Below are 16,097 nucleotides of genomic sequence, written 5' to 3' on the forward strand. Positions count from 1 at the left end.
TGATAAACATTGTGAGGCACCGAAGGGGAGTGGTTTAGTGTGGAACATTCGTACAACGAACAGTGTACATGTATATAATAATATGTGTAATTAATTTTTTTTATTTTATCGCCACACTTGGTTTGATTAAAGCAGTGTTAAATGAACCTTGTTGAATGAAAGAAACTGAGTGTTATGTTTTGTCAGATGGCCTATCCTATGTGATTGTTAGGGGTGGGGGCGTTTATCATGCCCGATGTAGATTCAAAGGGTACCCCCCCCCCACCCATTCCCCATGCCTCTTTACCTGAACCATAAATGACACACTATGTTTATTGTACAGAAATACCCCCGCCAACAAAAAAACATAAATAAATAAACAAATAAATAAATAAATAAATTAACAAGCAAATCAATAAGAAAACGCATTATGTTATAGTGACCACTTTTTATTTGACAGACGAGGACAATAATTTCAACGATAAAATAAATATATAATAATTTTTTTGATATACTACACTTTGATTTAAATAATTAAATATGGATGAAATGTTTACATTCAAGAAGGTACTACAATACGAAGTGTAGGGCAACGTTCCTGACTTCCATTTTATTACAATCTTCCAGAAAAAAAATGAACTCGCAAAAAAAAAAAAAAAAAAAAAAAAAGGTTCTGTGAAAACAAATCGAACAACAACAACGGCACTTCTGCTTGGTCGGTTTCTCCTTAAACAAAACTGACACGCCCTGTTGAACGAATCAAAGCTCAGTCAAACTTTCCAACGGGTGCGGCCATCCTGGATCGCTGTGCGGCCAACTTCGATTCAAAAGAGGGACTGGAAGGAAAGTTAGCCTGGCCCCGTCTTTTTAACTGAGAATTCCAACTATCGGTGTAATTGTATAATAGGGAACCTGACAAAGTGGTTTGAAAGTGGAACAGGCTTCATTTAGAGAGTTCTAGGCGGGAAATTCAAACTGGGCGTGGCTTTTAAATATTAGCTGAGGTAAGCTTGCTTCAAAATATTAAGCGTCAAAATTGTATGCTTTATTCTATTTGTATCGATGATACAATGGGATCCCCTCATATATAATGAAGTACCTTTTACCAACCAGCGGCGAGGTGTTTTAGCTTCTTTTTTTCTTTCAAAATAACAACGCTGGGAAAATTTGAACTCAATTGGTCGTCTAAGTTGGGTGACAATTGAAAAAACACCCCTGTCACACGAAGTTGTATGCGTTCATGCTTCACTTCGAGACCTCACGCGTGAGGTCTCGAAATCAATTTAAACATTAATTTAACTGAGAAACTATTTCTTTCTGTGTTATACTATCGACAGCTCCCCAGCATTACTCACCAAGTAAGTTTTTATGCTAACAAATATTTTGAGTAATTACCAAAAGTGTCCAGCCGTCGATTTCTCCAAACTCTTCCTAACTTAGGATTGATCTTAAGAATTAGGATAAGTCCCAGCCTTGCACTGTTATATCATGCGACATTCGCGGGTACGAATGGCCAGAGGGCGAATTATTGGTAATACATGAATAAGATTATTCCTAAGTTAGGAAAAGTTGGTCGTCCTGCGTGCGTTTCGTGAAATCGGCTCCAGTAACTGAGCTGAAGTTTTCTTATTATTTGAGTGAGAATCTTTCTAAAAACTGTTACTTGTTGCATTGCAACAGCTCTCTATTGCTCGTACCACTCTCTAAATGTATACAAGAGTGAAAAACGCCACTCTTTATATTTCGAGTTGTCCCTCAGTTGGCTCTTTAAAAAGAGTGGTGGTTATTTCACTCTTCTAGAGGGGTTTCACTCCAGGATAGAGTGGGGGAAAACACAGACATAAGGAACCTTTATGTCTGTGGAAAAAAAATCACTAAAAAAGATGCAAACTTCAATCTAAAAGAGTGGAAGACCACTCGAAAAAGAGTTGTCCCTCATATTGCTATTCAAGAAGAATGCTTTTTCACTCTTTTACATTAATTTTTTTTTGAGAGTAAGTTTTTGAGCTGACAGTTATTTTGAGTAATTACCCAAAGTGTCCAGAGCCTTCAAAGTCACAAACGTTTTACATTTCTAGGTTGGCAGACAAATGACATCTCCAAAACGAAAGCAACTATACAGCAGAGAAAACCCCATTGTCAGTTGTCACAGTAAAAATTGACGAACGCTCATAAAAGCTCCCTGACGTTATTTCAAGACATATAATTTCCGATTCAAAGATAAACGGAGTTGTATTCTTGGTCGGCGTTTTTGACCGCTTCTTCTTGTATTTGGTTCTTCAGCGCTTTCTCTTTTCTTCTTGAGTAGAAAAAGATGAAGATCGAAAAAGAGTACGTCAGAACACTGGCACTCAGCAAGCCAATCTTAATCTATAGAAAATAACCACCAAAACTCAATTTATTTGAAATAGAAATGATTTATAGGTTTACATCTTGAATGTACTTTAAATATAGTTCAGGGCCCAATTTCATAGAGCTGCTTAAAAACACAAAAACAACGATAATAGCAAAAGTATGCTTGCCAGAACAAGGTTACCAAAATGTCAAATGTAAATGTGTATCTGGCATCCTGCTCATTTCTGCTTAAAAGCACTGTTCACGTTTGTTACTCAAAAATTGTTAGCATAAAAACTGACTTTGGTAACGAGCAACGGAAACCTGTTGACAGTATACAAGATTGTGAGAAACGGCCCCATCTGAAGTAACGTATAGTTTTTAAGAAATAAAGTAATTTATCTCTCAAGGTAATAGAAGACTTGAGCTAAAGCCTTTTATTTGTACCTGAAAGCACATTGTGCAACAATGGTGTTTTTCTGTCACTATTCGCTTGCAACTTCGATGGCCAATTGAGCCCAGTTTTCATAAGTTTGTTATTTTATGCAAATGTTGGGATACACGAAGCCTTGTCTTTGGCAGTTACCAAACGTGTCCAATGCCTTTGCAGTTCTATGCAGTTGGGCCCGGGTATTTCATTGAGTGCCTTTGTGGACACAAACATGGAATTTGCACACTACCGAATTTGAGCTCAATATTGATCGCTGAAGTTTGTAGAAAATAATGAAATAAAAAAAAACACTTGTTGCACCAATTTATGTGCTCTCAGATGCAAAAACATAAGGTTTCATAAGGTCTTTTGATATTTGAGTGAGAAATTACCTCTTTACCTCTTTAAAAAACCACGTTACTTCAGCGGGAGTAGACTTGTGGACAAGTCGTTAAATCAGCCCCACGCGCTGAGATATTGGTCTCGCGAGATCACTGCTCTCGCGCGAACTGATGGCTCCCCGATTTCGACTCCTCAAAATCGGGGAGCCATCAGTTCGCGCGAGAGCAGTGATCTCGCAAAACCACTATCTCAGCGCGTTGGGCCGATTTAACGACTTGTCCACAAGTCTACAGCGGGAGCTGTTTCGCGAAATGTTATGCTCTCTAAAATTGTGAAAAGTTACTCGCTTGTCCGAGTGGTGTAAGTTTCGCTCTTTTGAGAGTGCTTTCGTTTGTAAGTTTTTTTATTCTTCTAACAACTACTTTTTTGAACCAATAGTTTTCAGTGCCTTTAAAGTTGTACGTACCCAAAAATCATCGCCGTCAAAGACGTCTTGGGCAACAATGAAGAGAGGATATTGAAGAAGACTGAAGACAGCCGAAAGTCCGATCATTAAACCGTACACAGCACCAAAATACTTCCCAGGGAAACTGAAGTGTAGATGAAAAGAACAACTTTGAGAAGTTAGCAATTTTGACGGTGTATTCATTAATACAATGCTCGACAACAGCCGATATAACATGCTTGAGCATGAATAGTAGCATGTCTTTGAGCAAGATACTTTTTACCATACTTGCTTTGTCCTTCGGATGGGACATTAAGCCGTAGGTTCCGTGTATTATGATTGATAAGGGCACTTATTAAAGAACACAGAACACTTATCTTGGATGGGTAGGGGTTAACATTGTGTTGCTGGTGGTTCACACAAGCAAACACCCTTGTTTCAGGTTTTCTCAAGCTTGTGAGCTACAGTGATTAAGTTCACTTCAATATGTAGAAGCTCAGATAGTGCATAAATATATAATAGGGACTATTTTTCCGTGGAATATTCGCTCCGGATTTTCGGCGTTATCTCAAAAACGTGACCACCTTTGAAAAAGTACTCGTGGGGGCCAGCGGAGCTCTGTTCCCCACGAGCCTGCATGGAAGACGCGGTCCGTTGCGAGAACTATAATGCGGGTTATATTATTCTTACAGAAGATTTGTTCCAGAAGCAGTCAAACTGTACACGAACGATCTGCTGAAGACGGACAAAACGAAGGTTGCATACTGGACTTCTAAGAAAGGCATGACACTACATGTGTAGAAGACGATGGCAATTGACGTGCTGATAGCGTAGACTATAGAAGCATCTTTAAGATCACTGTATGGCCCGCGCTGCTTGAGTCTTTCTGTTACAAAAGAAGGAACAATTTAATTGTTAAAGATTAATTAACCTCAACAATTTTTCCTGTTAGAAACCACAACCATATTTATATAATAATAATAATATGAAGCATTTATATAGCGCTCTACGGAGAACAGAGCGCTTAACATGAGACTATATATGACAACAAAAGACAAACAAACAAACTAGAATGGGTAGGTAAATAACAGAGAACGTCCTCAAAAGCTCAGTTTTTTCCCTTCAATTTTTGTCAATTATGTCAACATCTCAATACTTGTATATACTTCTCAACATGTTGAAGTCAATGGACAATGTGGAGTCATACCTGTTTCTGTCTCCTTATTCTTGCACCTATTTCTGCCTTTATTCCTGCTGAGAAGGAGTCCACTGAAAGGTGCGCAGACAATGCCCCCAAGCTGGATAAAGGCTAGGGCGTTGGTGTACTTAGAAACTGTGTGGATATTTAAATAGTTTATGAGTCGATTTGCTTAGGAAGTGTGGAAATATCAACAAAGTAACTTAAATTGGTGAGCTTGGAAACTTTGGGCCTGAATGATATAAAAGTTATGCGGTGGTTGAACATTATGGATGCCGTAACAAAGTAAATGCGTTTGTGAGCTTATTAAAGACAGTGGACACTATTGGTAATTGTCAAAGACCAGTCTTCGCACTTGGTGTATCTCAACATATGCATTAACCAACCTGTGAAAATTTGAGCTCAATCGGTCGTCGAAGTTGCGAGATAACAATGAAAGAAAAAACGCCCTTGTCACACGAAGTTGTGTGTTTTCATATTTCGAGACCTCAAATTCTAAACTTGAGGTCTCGAAATCAAATTCGCGGAAAGTTACTTCTTTTTCGAAAACTACAACACTTCAGAGGACACCGTTTCTCAAAATGTTTTATACCATCAAACTCTCCCCATTACTCGTCACCAAGAAAGGCTTTATGCTAATAATTATTTTGAGTAATTACCAATAGTGTCCACTGCCTTTAATTGGATGATAAATAAGTGTCTGAAAATATGTTCACTCTTTGTGCACAATATATGATAAAGTCATACAGACACTATACCAAACTCTAACCCTCTGGTAAAGTGGTCTCATCTGTTGTTTGCAGCAGGCTTCCAGAGTGTCTTTCTGTCCCCCATAACGGAAATTAACACAGGCCGTATAGAGGATGATTCAAAAGAGGGCGCTATCACAAGAAGTTTGTACACAGTTTGCCATATGGGGGAAACCAAAATCTCCCGCCACACCGGCAATTAAACTTATGTGCTTACTGTGGGGAGTAAGAACCAATGAATTCTTCCTGTAATTGAAGTTACTTTCACACTTACTATAAGAAAGGTTAAATTCTCACCGTTTTACTCCCTCTGTACTAAGGCAAATTAAATTCTCACTGTTTTACCTCATGAAATGTGTCGAGAAAAAAACTCACCAATCGTTTCATCGTTATCAGCAAGTCTCGTCAGCACAGGGTTCAGCGTGCTGACGAAGAATAAGACTTGGAGTTGAAGAATCGAGAACCAGAAGTAGAAGAAGAGGAATGACAATGAGAAGAAACAGGATCGCAGTGAGGGGAAATCTTTGGAGAGTGGATTGGACTCTATGACTTCGTTGTCTGTGCTAGACAAAGTATTTGGCATCTCATTGGTCGTCTGGTTTGAAGCTCCTGTAAAATAGACCAAGAAAAGTTATATTATATCTTATTTGAAAAAAACCAAAGCATTTGTTGGCATTGCTTTAAAGATCTGTAATAAAAACTATATGTTGTTGTCCAAGTGGGATGGAACAACCCCTACCGTACCTTGTTCTCGGTGGTCAGTGTCGGAGTCTCCGCTGTGAACGTATCGCTCTCTGAGGTTTTCGTCTTTCAAATTAACATCATTGCTGTACACGTGCTTTGTTTCAACCGCGCTCAATTCCTGCGTGGTTCCTGAAGATTCGTGGTACTCGTCTTGGACTGGTGGCCAGGGTATGTGAGCCCTCTTCGGCAACAAGAAGAAAGTGTTAAAGGTGAAGAAGAAAGTTGTACTGGTCATCACGTAGAAAACCGACTGGATTGGAACGTTCAGATTTTCGTAGAGAGCCTGTTTGAGGGAAATAAAAAATCAGAGGCAAAAATGGTTGTTGTCATGGTGACCAGCTTGTTTCCCCTTAGGTAAAGATAAGAGGATTGTTTTCTATTTTTAACTATTCTTGTTTTCTTAATGGTTGTTTTTTAAAACATGGCCAGTTGCCAGTGTTGCTGTAGTTTCATATACCATGGAAATTGACATACATGATTTTGTACACAATTGATGCTGGCAGAATTTTGTCCTAGTCCTCTCCTGACCAAATCACTGACACCCCCTCTAGGACTAGTTGCATGGTCCAACTTAGGTTATCATGGCACATAAGCTAACCAGTTTGTACAATAGTAAATATAATGAAAATATTAAAATATGTCAGCGATGTGCTAAAAATACTATCGTACTATAGTTTTGGTAAGTGTTTAATAGACCACCCGATGGACCGCCGTGAGTAGGCCTACTGAAACACTCAATCGTGCTCACAGAAATTTAAATAAAGTTCACCATTATTTGTTGCAAACTTACAATAAAATAAAACACCTCCCATATTGCCAACAAATTCAATACTTTTTGTTCTTGTTTTGCACTTCTGGCTTTCCGTACAGTTGTTCAACCTCTTGGCAAACAAAAACTCGGGCTGTGACGTTGCAATAGAAAGGTTTATATACACCCAAACTAGACAGTGCACTTCTAATAATAGTCAAAAGATGGGTCGATGTTGGTCGGCCTCCGTGTGACCCGTCTCTTATCATGACAGTGATTTGGTTTAAAAGTTGCGTTTTGGCGACCCCAACCAAAGCCCAACCAATTGAACAAGTCGGTTACTTGGTCTGAACAGCATCGTCACCGCGCTGCACGCGAAAACGCTCACCGATAACCAATGTTTCTGGTTGGGGTCGCCAAAAAACGCACTCCAGCATGATTTCATTGGATAAAGAGATTTAATTGGATAAACGTGCAGTGACGTGAGCTTTCCGTGTGTTTTGATTGGTCTGAAAAGAGAAAATTGAATTAAATCAAGCATTTGAGACTGCTCTGCAGACAACCAAATAGCGAACGGGAGCCAATAGACCTCGACACCACCAGTGTAACAAAGATAATGCAAAGTGCACTTTGGTCCAGAGATCATAATATAGGAACAAATATAAATAGCCTGACGTTTCGACCATAGCTGGGTCTTTCTTGAAAGCCTTCCAGAAAGATTCGTCTACAGGATCGGAACGTCCAGACATTGACCATGTTTTGCGTTTTTAAAGAGGGATATAAACGCTGTATAAACAGGGTGCTGTGGAAACTTACCATTCCAAACATTGGTCTGAATCTTCTGTCGGGTCGAAACGTCCAGACATTGACCATGTTTTGCATTTTTAAAGAGGGATAAACGCTGTTTACAGGGTGCTTGTGGAAACTTATCAGCCCAAACATTGGTCTAAAGCGCATCGGCCATGACCCATAATCATAGGCACTGATACTGCTAATCTGTTTTTGTAATTCAAAATAAATGGTAGAAATACACGAGGACGACACAATGCAAATATTTATTTTTATAACACCCCTTACAAGTATTCTCCCTGCTCATTGGTTTAGAGCGCGTCACATGACATGTCTTAGTTTTGCTAGACGACGGCCGTGTGATAGTGCGTCGGTTTGCCGTGCGCTAGTCCGAAGACTAGCACATGGCGTGCATTACCCAGACGCCCGTTGCGTGTACGAGGATGATAAACTAATAGTCTGTAACCATTTCGGATTGCACGACACTACAGTAAAAGTTTTTTTCAGTCTGTATTCGCGTCGTCCTTGGATTGTAGCATGCAGGTTTGTAACTTAATAATAATAGTACAGTATTAAAAAATGTTTGGGGTGTTATAAAACAAATATTGACTGCTTTTACTCGTCCAATGGTTAAAACGATGTTTTAACCATAGCACTCAAAGCAGTCAATATTTGTATAATCTGTGAGTTCACACTGTACTGTTAGACCGAACTGTCGCTCCAGTTTCTCGCCGAACGACTATTTGAACAGCACGACTGTATAAATATCGAACAATTTAACCCAATGTAAGTGTTGTTATGAAGTTAAGGGGAACTTGACTTTTGAGCCTTCCAGTTAGAGACGTTTTGTTTGATTTGGGGTGAAGGGATGGAACACCGAGAGGGTGTAACTTTTAGGACTTGAATGGTAACAAGCTGATTACTCTTTTGGCTGATTTATTCGTCTGATGGACAACATTCTAAAGGTTGGGCACTGTGTACAAAAATGTTCCTGAGTTTCAAGTGTGAAGTGGAACTCCGAAGGAGGTCCAAAAACTCTTTCATGATGTGAATGTTATTAAAGGTTCAATGAATTTTTTTTTAACACCACATTAGCTCTTGATGTGTAGTCATTTAGTCTTCTATAGCAATATTATTTCAGGGTCGATTTCATTACATTTTGTGTAACATTCCAACCTCTCATCATTCCCTCTACACCACCCATTGTCTCCCTGCTTTTTCTATAGCTTTCTGTCTGTCTCTCTTTTATTTTTTTTTTCCAATTTACATGCATGCTTCAACTATTGTACATTATTGTATACCTGTTTATGTTTGTCGTGTTGTCATTTAGCCTTCGAGAAAGACTCTGGTTAATAAATAATAATAATACTTGTAATGCGCACGTATCCACCCTGCTGGGTGTTCATTGGTTGAAACAATGTTTGCATTTAAACCATAGGTCCTATTAGTTGGTAGGAACAGTTCACTATAGTATTTTCTCTTTAAAGGGATGGTACACGTTTGGTAGTTACTCCAAACAAATATTAACTTCAAAACTTACTTGGTAACGAGCATTGGAGAGCTGTTGAGAGTATAAAACATTGTGAGAAACGGCTCCCGAAGTAGCATAGATTTTGAAACAGAGGTTATTTCTCACTAAAATAATAAAAGACTTCTTTCACACAACTTCGTGTGACAAGGGTGTTTTTTTCTTCATTATTATCTTGCAACTTTGACGAATAATTGAGCTCAAATTTTACAGATTTGTTATTTTATGCATAATTGTTGAGACACAACAAGTGAGAACACTGGACTCAATTACCAATAGTGTACCTTCCCTTTAAAGGCACTGGACACGTTTGGTAAAAATGTCAAAGACTGCATCCCAACATACGCATAAAATAACAAACCTGTGATATCTTTGGCTAGGTTTGTCATCGAAGTTGCAAGAGACTAACGAAAGAAAGACAAAACACTAATTTCACAAATTTGTGTGTTTTCAGATGCCTGTAGAAATCTTTTATTTTAGTGAGAAATTATCTCTTTCTCAAAAACTACGTTAGTCAAAGGGAGCCGTTTCTCACAATGTTTTATATATGTTATCAACAGCTCTCACTTGCTAGTTATCCAGTTAGTTTTTATGTTAAAATAATTATGTTTAGTAATTACCAATAGTGTCCAGTGCCTTTCACTGCATGTCTTCCCCATTTGTACCATATTATAGATACTTGTGGTTAGTGAGCAGTTTTTTTTTTCGTTTTTTTTTTTAAGGAGAGCCCCCTGAAAAGACAAGCATAATATCCCATAGGGGTAGCTAAGAGCTTGTTTCAACATACCATTCCACGATAAAAAAAAACAAGAAGAAAAGAAAGGAGATATTGGTTATTGGACTATGCCTCACTCACTAGAAAGTGATGAGAGACACAACAACTAGCATCACCGGCAATCATAATTGCCGTAAAACAGGACGTTACTTAAGGTATTTATTTACTCTACATTTGAATGACTGCATGCCCTGGGTAGTAATGTCTGAGATAACCGATGATGGTATAGGCTGTTCCAGATCTTCACAGCTGCAGGAAGAAAAGCCCTGTCAAGCCCTGTCAAGTTTGCAACAGTACGCAACAGCAAACAATATTTTATCTCGTTTTATTACAGGTTGAACTGCGATTTGAAATTCTCAGTAATCAGACACCACTTCACTCTCTAAAACTACAATCTCGCTATTGTTATACGAAACTTCATTTACGGATTCGTAACACTTTCTAAAGATTTTGCCACGAGGGAAATGGAATTGGGTTAGACCAGCAAACTGCAACAGCTCTTAGTTCGCTCGTATAGTCAGGATTTTAAAATTACACAATTGGGAACCCCGATCCCTTTAACCCCATCTTTGAGGTTAGTGGGTCTCAGATTAAGCAGCTACTTGTGGGCATTTACTTAAATGACAATGATATTCAAACTTTTCATATGTTTGTTTACTATGTAATTGTGAAGTTTCGGACAATTCTGAATTTTCGCATCGATCCATAAAATTAGTACTGGATACTGTTGGTGGTTACTCAAAATAATTTGTAGCATAAAAACTTACTTATCAACGAGCAAAGGAGAGCTTTTGACAGTATAAAACATTGTGATTAACTGCTCCCTCTGAAGTATAGTCTTGAGAACTTTGAAATTCTTACTCAAATAATACAAAAACAGTGTAGCTGAATAATTTGACATGTGCACCAATGGGTTTTTTCTTCTTAATTATTTTTTTGCAACTTCGATGACCAATTGAGCCCAAATTTTCACAGGTTTGTTATTTTATGCACATGTTGGGATACACCAAGTGAGAATACTGGTTTTAACCAATAGTGCCTAGTGTCTTTAGGATTTTGAAAAACTAAAAACCTTCTGCCTTAGACGGCGTGTGTTAAAGATATCAATACTTTGACATCTGTATAGATTGTTGCTTTGTTATACCGTCTTAAACATGACGAGTCAAAATGAAAATATAAAAAACGGGAAAAGGACGCGTTTGAAAGTAATTGCAAATTTTAACCACAAAAAGTATCTAACGTTTTGAAGTTTGAAGGGAGTAAAGCTCGTAAAAATAAACCACAAGAAACATTATTCATTTTTTATATATACTAGCGGGATGCCGCGCTTTGCGCGGCACCCCGCTAGATGAGGAGGATTGTAGTATACAAATATTGTAAAAGGTAATGTGGGGGCAAGGGAGGTATTCTTACAGGTAATAATCATTTCGTAGGATTGGATTAGAAATTGTATTTATAATCGGTATGGAAATTTGTCATTAATGTTGTATTTTGATAAAAATTAATTGTTGAGCGTGCACAACTTAGTAAGTTGTGAAACGTCGCGACGCGTCGCCTCCCCTCACCTTCTTTCTTGCGTTCTCCAACTCAAGGAATTGGTGTTCGTTTCTGGAATTGAGCTTTAATATTGGGGATGGGTATACTTGGCAATGATGGTATTTGGCATAATATGCAGGGTATTACGTAATATTTAAGTGTTGATCGAGCGGGCCAACGTATTATCCGTAATGTGGATTATGTTTCGCCTCATTTACGCAAAGTTTTAATTCAACCGGCTTTTGTCATTGTGTAAATTTTATCCACTGCACTGAGTATTTCCCAGCTAAGATGACTGTAAGGGTAATAATGCTTAGTCGACTAAAAATATAGCACGTACACTGCTCCAATGACACACTTATTTTATTGTGTTGAGCACATTTGGTATAATTCAGTTACACGGATTTGAGTGGTCTAAGTCTGGTCTCCCCCCTCAACAATAATCACCGCTGCTAATAGCACAGGAGAAATCCGACTAAAAAGGCTTATATGAAAGTGGTACCCTCTTTTAAAACAAACTCATAATCACAGCCACTAATAGCCGTGGAGTTTATCTGACTGAAAAGGAAGCTTCGAAGAAGTTCTGGTATACAGCAGATTTAAAAAACCGCGCCAGTTGGTATAGCCTTGCTCAAGGCAGTCGCATTATTCGCTCCGAAAAGACGTCGCTGTAAACCCACCCGTATACCCTGTGCGTGGTGCGTGCGATCACAACGCATGGCCCACCCGTATACACACTGTCACATCGTACGACTACTGTGCATACAAGTCATCCGCACTCGTACCACTAACCGCATGCGGAGGCCGTCAGGCCGACAGCCTTGTCGGGTCTGTAACTTCCGGGTTTAATGTGTTGTATTGAAAAATTTCCACTAGAGGAAAAAATTGGGGGGGGGGGGGGCTCTCGGATATGCTAGTATGCAGTACATGAATATGTATATCTTTCGTCAGACCTATCAGACAACACAGGATGTGAGGCAAATGAATTATTCATTTTGACGTCCAATCACGCACGCCTATCATGCTCGCTGAGCGTCCGAGGTGGTGGTGTGTGATGTAGACATGTCTTGTCTTTCGCGGGCATTATGGTAATGAGCTGACCGTGGGAACTCTTTGCTTATTATAGTATTTATTATGAGGTCAGTGGCTTCAACACAGACCCTACAAGGCTGTCGGCCTAACGGCCGACGCATGCGGATAGTGTACGGGGGCATCGTTTCGTGCGATGTTACGCACAGTGAATACTGGTGGGTTTTTATACAGTGCGGTCTTTTTTCGGAGTGAATAATTCGACTGCCTTGAGCAAGGCTACAGTTGGTATGGACTTTAACGACAAAGTCAATTTCTGCAAATTGTATTGAAACTAAATATATTTAATGATTGGTTGCTATAACTGTTGAATGATTTTTGCTTTGTTTCCAATGACGTGTACACGATTTTAGAATCTAAGGCCCCATTCATCGTGATTTATTGAGCGTACGTCCAACGACGCATACAAAGTTGTCTGAGCACCAAATAAAGCGAGTTTTCGGAACATGCTGTGCAACATCTAATCTACTGTTTTTACCATCGCTTTTAGGAGTAGCAGAGCGTCGGCCTCATTAATTTTTAGTTTATTGTCATATCAATTAATTCTCATGTAAACTTTCTGGTCAACATCCGCCGGGGTGCGCGCTCCGCATGACGAAGTCCCCTGATAAAACATCCAATTTTATAATATGTTATCATAATTATCTGTGGAACCCTATACAAACTAAAATTATAGAAACGGTATTTTTATTGGTCTTTAATAACTACTCCTACATTCTCTCACTTAATTTACTTTCAGAAAACATTTGCCTAGTTATTTTGAGGGTTTGTATGCCAGCTACCCCTACATCCTCTCACTTAATTCACTTTCAGAAAACATTTGCCTTGTTGTTTTAAGGGTTAGTAGGCCAGTTTGGTTAATTTTGTATGGAGAAATTCGTAAAAAGTACCCGATTCAGCTGCACACGAGGGCTCTTTCGATAACAAAACGCAACGGCCGATTGCTTAATACAAAAAGGATTTGGCAAAACCTACATCCTGAGTCCTGACCAGGCAACGTTCTAACAATTTTGTTGCTTCAGAACTTTGAATGGAATGTTCGTTTACAGCTTCAAAACAGCCGTTGATGTTTCACAAAGTTCGTAACTATGAAAGCATACTATTCTTAAACGATGAGTTCATGTACTTTTTTGTAGGTTTAACTGGCAAAACCTATACAATGTATATGAAAAGAGTCAGTAATGCATTTACTTTCTTTTTGAAAATGTTTCAACTTTTGCGTGTATACGTTCTGTGTGTGGGGATGACATATGGACTGTACCACTATTCAATGGCGCAGAGTTAAATGGTACAAATAAAGTTTCACAATAATGGGTTGCTGTTTGATGCGTTTAAAAAATGCTGGAAAGTTGGGGAGGCCTACATGAGTGATTTAATTGTAATAAACACGTATGTAACAGATGCATGTATTAAAGCCTAATGTTTTTTATTTAACACGCGAAATTAAACCCCCCGTTTGCCTTGTTGTTTTAAGGGTTTGTAGGCCAGTTTGGTTAATTTTGTATGGAGAAATTCGTAAAAAGTACCCGATTCAGCTGCACATGAGGGCTCTTTCGATAACAAAACGCGACGGCCGATTGCTTATAAATACAAAAAGGATTTGGCAAAACCTACATCCTGAGTCCTGACCAGGCAACGTTCTAACAATTTTGTTGCTTCAGAACTTTGAATGGAATGTTCGTTTACAGCTTCAAAACAGCCGTTGATGTTTCACAAAGTTCGTAACTATGAAAGCATACTATTCTTAAACGGTGAGTTCATGTACTTTTTTGTAGGTTTAACTGGCAAAACCTATACAATGTATATGAAAAGAATCAGTAATGCATTTACTTTCTTTTTGAAAATGTTTCAACTTTTGCGTGTATACGTTCTGTGTGTGGGGATGACATATGGACTGTACCACTAATGGTGCAGAGTTAAATGGAACAAATAAAGTTTCACAACAATGGGTTGCTGTTTGATGCGTTTAAAAATGCTGGAAAGTTGGGTAGGCCTACATGAGCGATTTAATTGTAATAAACACGTATGTAACAGATGCATGTATTAAAGCCTAATGTTTTTTATTTAACACGCGAAATTAAACACCCTGTACAAAATGGTATATACGCAATGCCATTTACCCCTCTGCGAAACATCAATGAGTCATTCTGGAGTGTTAATGAGAGTCCGAGGTTGCCACTCACTTCAAACCTAAAGAGGTGTCTCTGTGTGCAGCATACAGCTTCCCCCCTTAGACCAACAGGTGGCCCATATCAAAACCAAACAACCACAGAGGTGACTCTGTGCGCAGCCTACGGCTTCCCCCTTCGACCAACAGGTGGCCCATATCAAAACCAGACAACCACACATGTAAGGAGATATCGCTCGTGACTCCAGCCAATCAGACAACTCGTAAGAGGGAGTTCGCTTCAGGGTTTTGTAGACTTGCAACCCGACGTCTGTAACGACACAACCGTGTTGGATTCCACAAGGATGCCATGCCACTGGACCTTCTAATTTTCAATCCAAGATGGCGCGGGTTACGCTTTTCATAGTATAGATTATCCACATAGTTCATTGAAAACGTTATTGATTAATCTCATGAGATTCTGTTGATTTGAAGAAGAAAAGAAACACTTGATAAATGACTGTCGCGCCTTATCGCAGTCAATTTATAATTCACACTTATTTCCACTGGTGTCATTCCCATGACCTCATGACCTAGGATGTCGCGATAGACAAAAGATCTCAACACGAACTTTTGTATCCCACTCAATCTTCAGTTTTTGATGTTGGCTAAACTGTCGAACATTAACCATACACAATCTTGCTTAACTTTCAATGGTTGCTAACGAGATCATGATGGACATGATTTCGAAAGATGTGGTAGTTTTAAAAGGTCTACTTGTATAATCGTGTTTGCCCACGGAAGTGACACGTCACACCTTTATAGTTGACGTCACTTTGACTTGAGCTGTGTGTGGCTGGAAAAGGGTGTGGTCCATTGACGGGAAAAGGGCGTGGACTGTCGAAGCAAACGACATTTGAGGTAGGGGTTACAGACAGAGTGTGGGGATTTTCTCCTTGAAGGGGGATGAGAGTAGGACACTGTGCAATGCAAATTTACGGTTGCCTGTTTTAAAGGTTTTTAATGTATTTTTTAGTTGGGGTAAGGGTTAGGGATGGGTTTGAATGGTTAGGGTTAAGTTTAAGTGTAGGGTTGGGGTTAGGGTTAGGATTATGTGTAAGGGTTAGGGTTTGGGTTTGGATTAGGGTTAGGGTTACAATGATTCCGAATGTAGGTTACCTTGACAATCAGAAATACAACCGCCGAAGAGTCAAAACAGCCGCAGAATATTGCCATGACAAACCATTTATGCCGCCCGAAAAGATTGGAAATCTGCAAACAAGATGGGAAAAAGAGAGAACAAA

At 39.1% G+C, this 16,097-nt stretch overlaps 1 protein-coding gene across 1 annotated transcript in view; it reads right to left on the reverse strand.

Annotated features, from left to right (window-relative positions):
* Positions 1-413: 413 nt before the first annotated feature.
* Positions 414-16,097, reverse strand: part of LOC139944014 (equilibrative nucleobase transporter 1-like) — a 31,312-nt gene continuing 15,628 nt past the window's right edge. Inside the window, exons 3-9 of the mRNA XM_071940947.1 lie at positions 15,973-16,065; positions 6,222-6,504; positions 5,853-6,086; positions 4,738-4,863; positions 4,221-4,416; positions 3,552-3,675; positions 414-2,349 (exon numbers count right to left, since the gene is read on the reverse strand). Coding sequence (XP_071797048.1) covers positions 2,194-2,349; positions 3,552-3,675; positions 4,221-4,416; positions 4,738-4,863; positions 5,853-6,086; positions 6,222-6,504; positions 15,973-16,065 — 1,212 coding nt within the window. The 3' untranslated portion in view covers positions 414-2,193. The remainder of the gene's footprint in view (positions 2,350-3,551; positions 3,676-4,220; positions 4,417-4,737; positions 4,864-5,852; positions 6,087-6,221; positions 6,505-15,972; positions 16,066-16,097) is intronic.

The sequence above is a fragment of the Asterias amurensis genome, chromosome 11 (genome assembly GCF_032118995.1).
Source record: "Asterias amurensis chromosome 11, ASM3211899v1".
Taxonomy (NCBI): domain Eukaryota; kingdom Metazoa; phylum Echinodermata; class Asteroidea; order Forcipulatida; family Asteriidae; genus Asterias; species Asterias amurensis.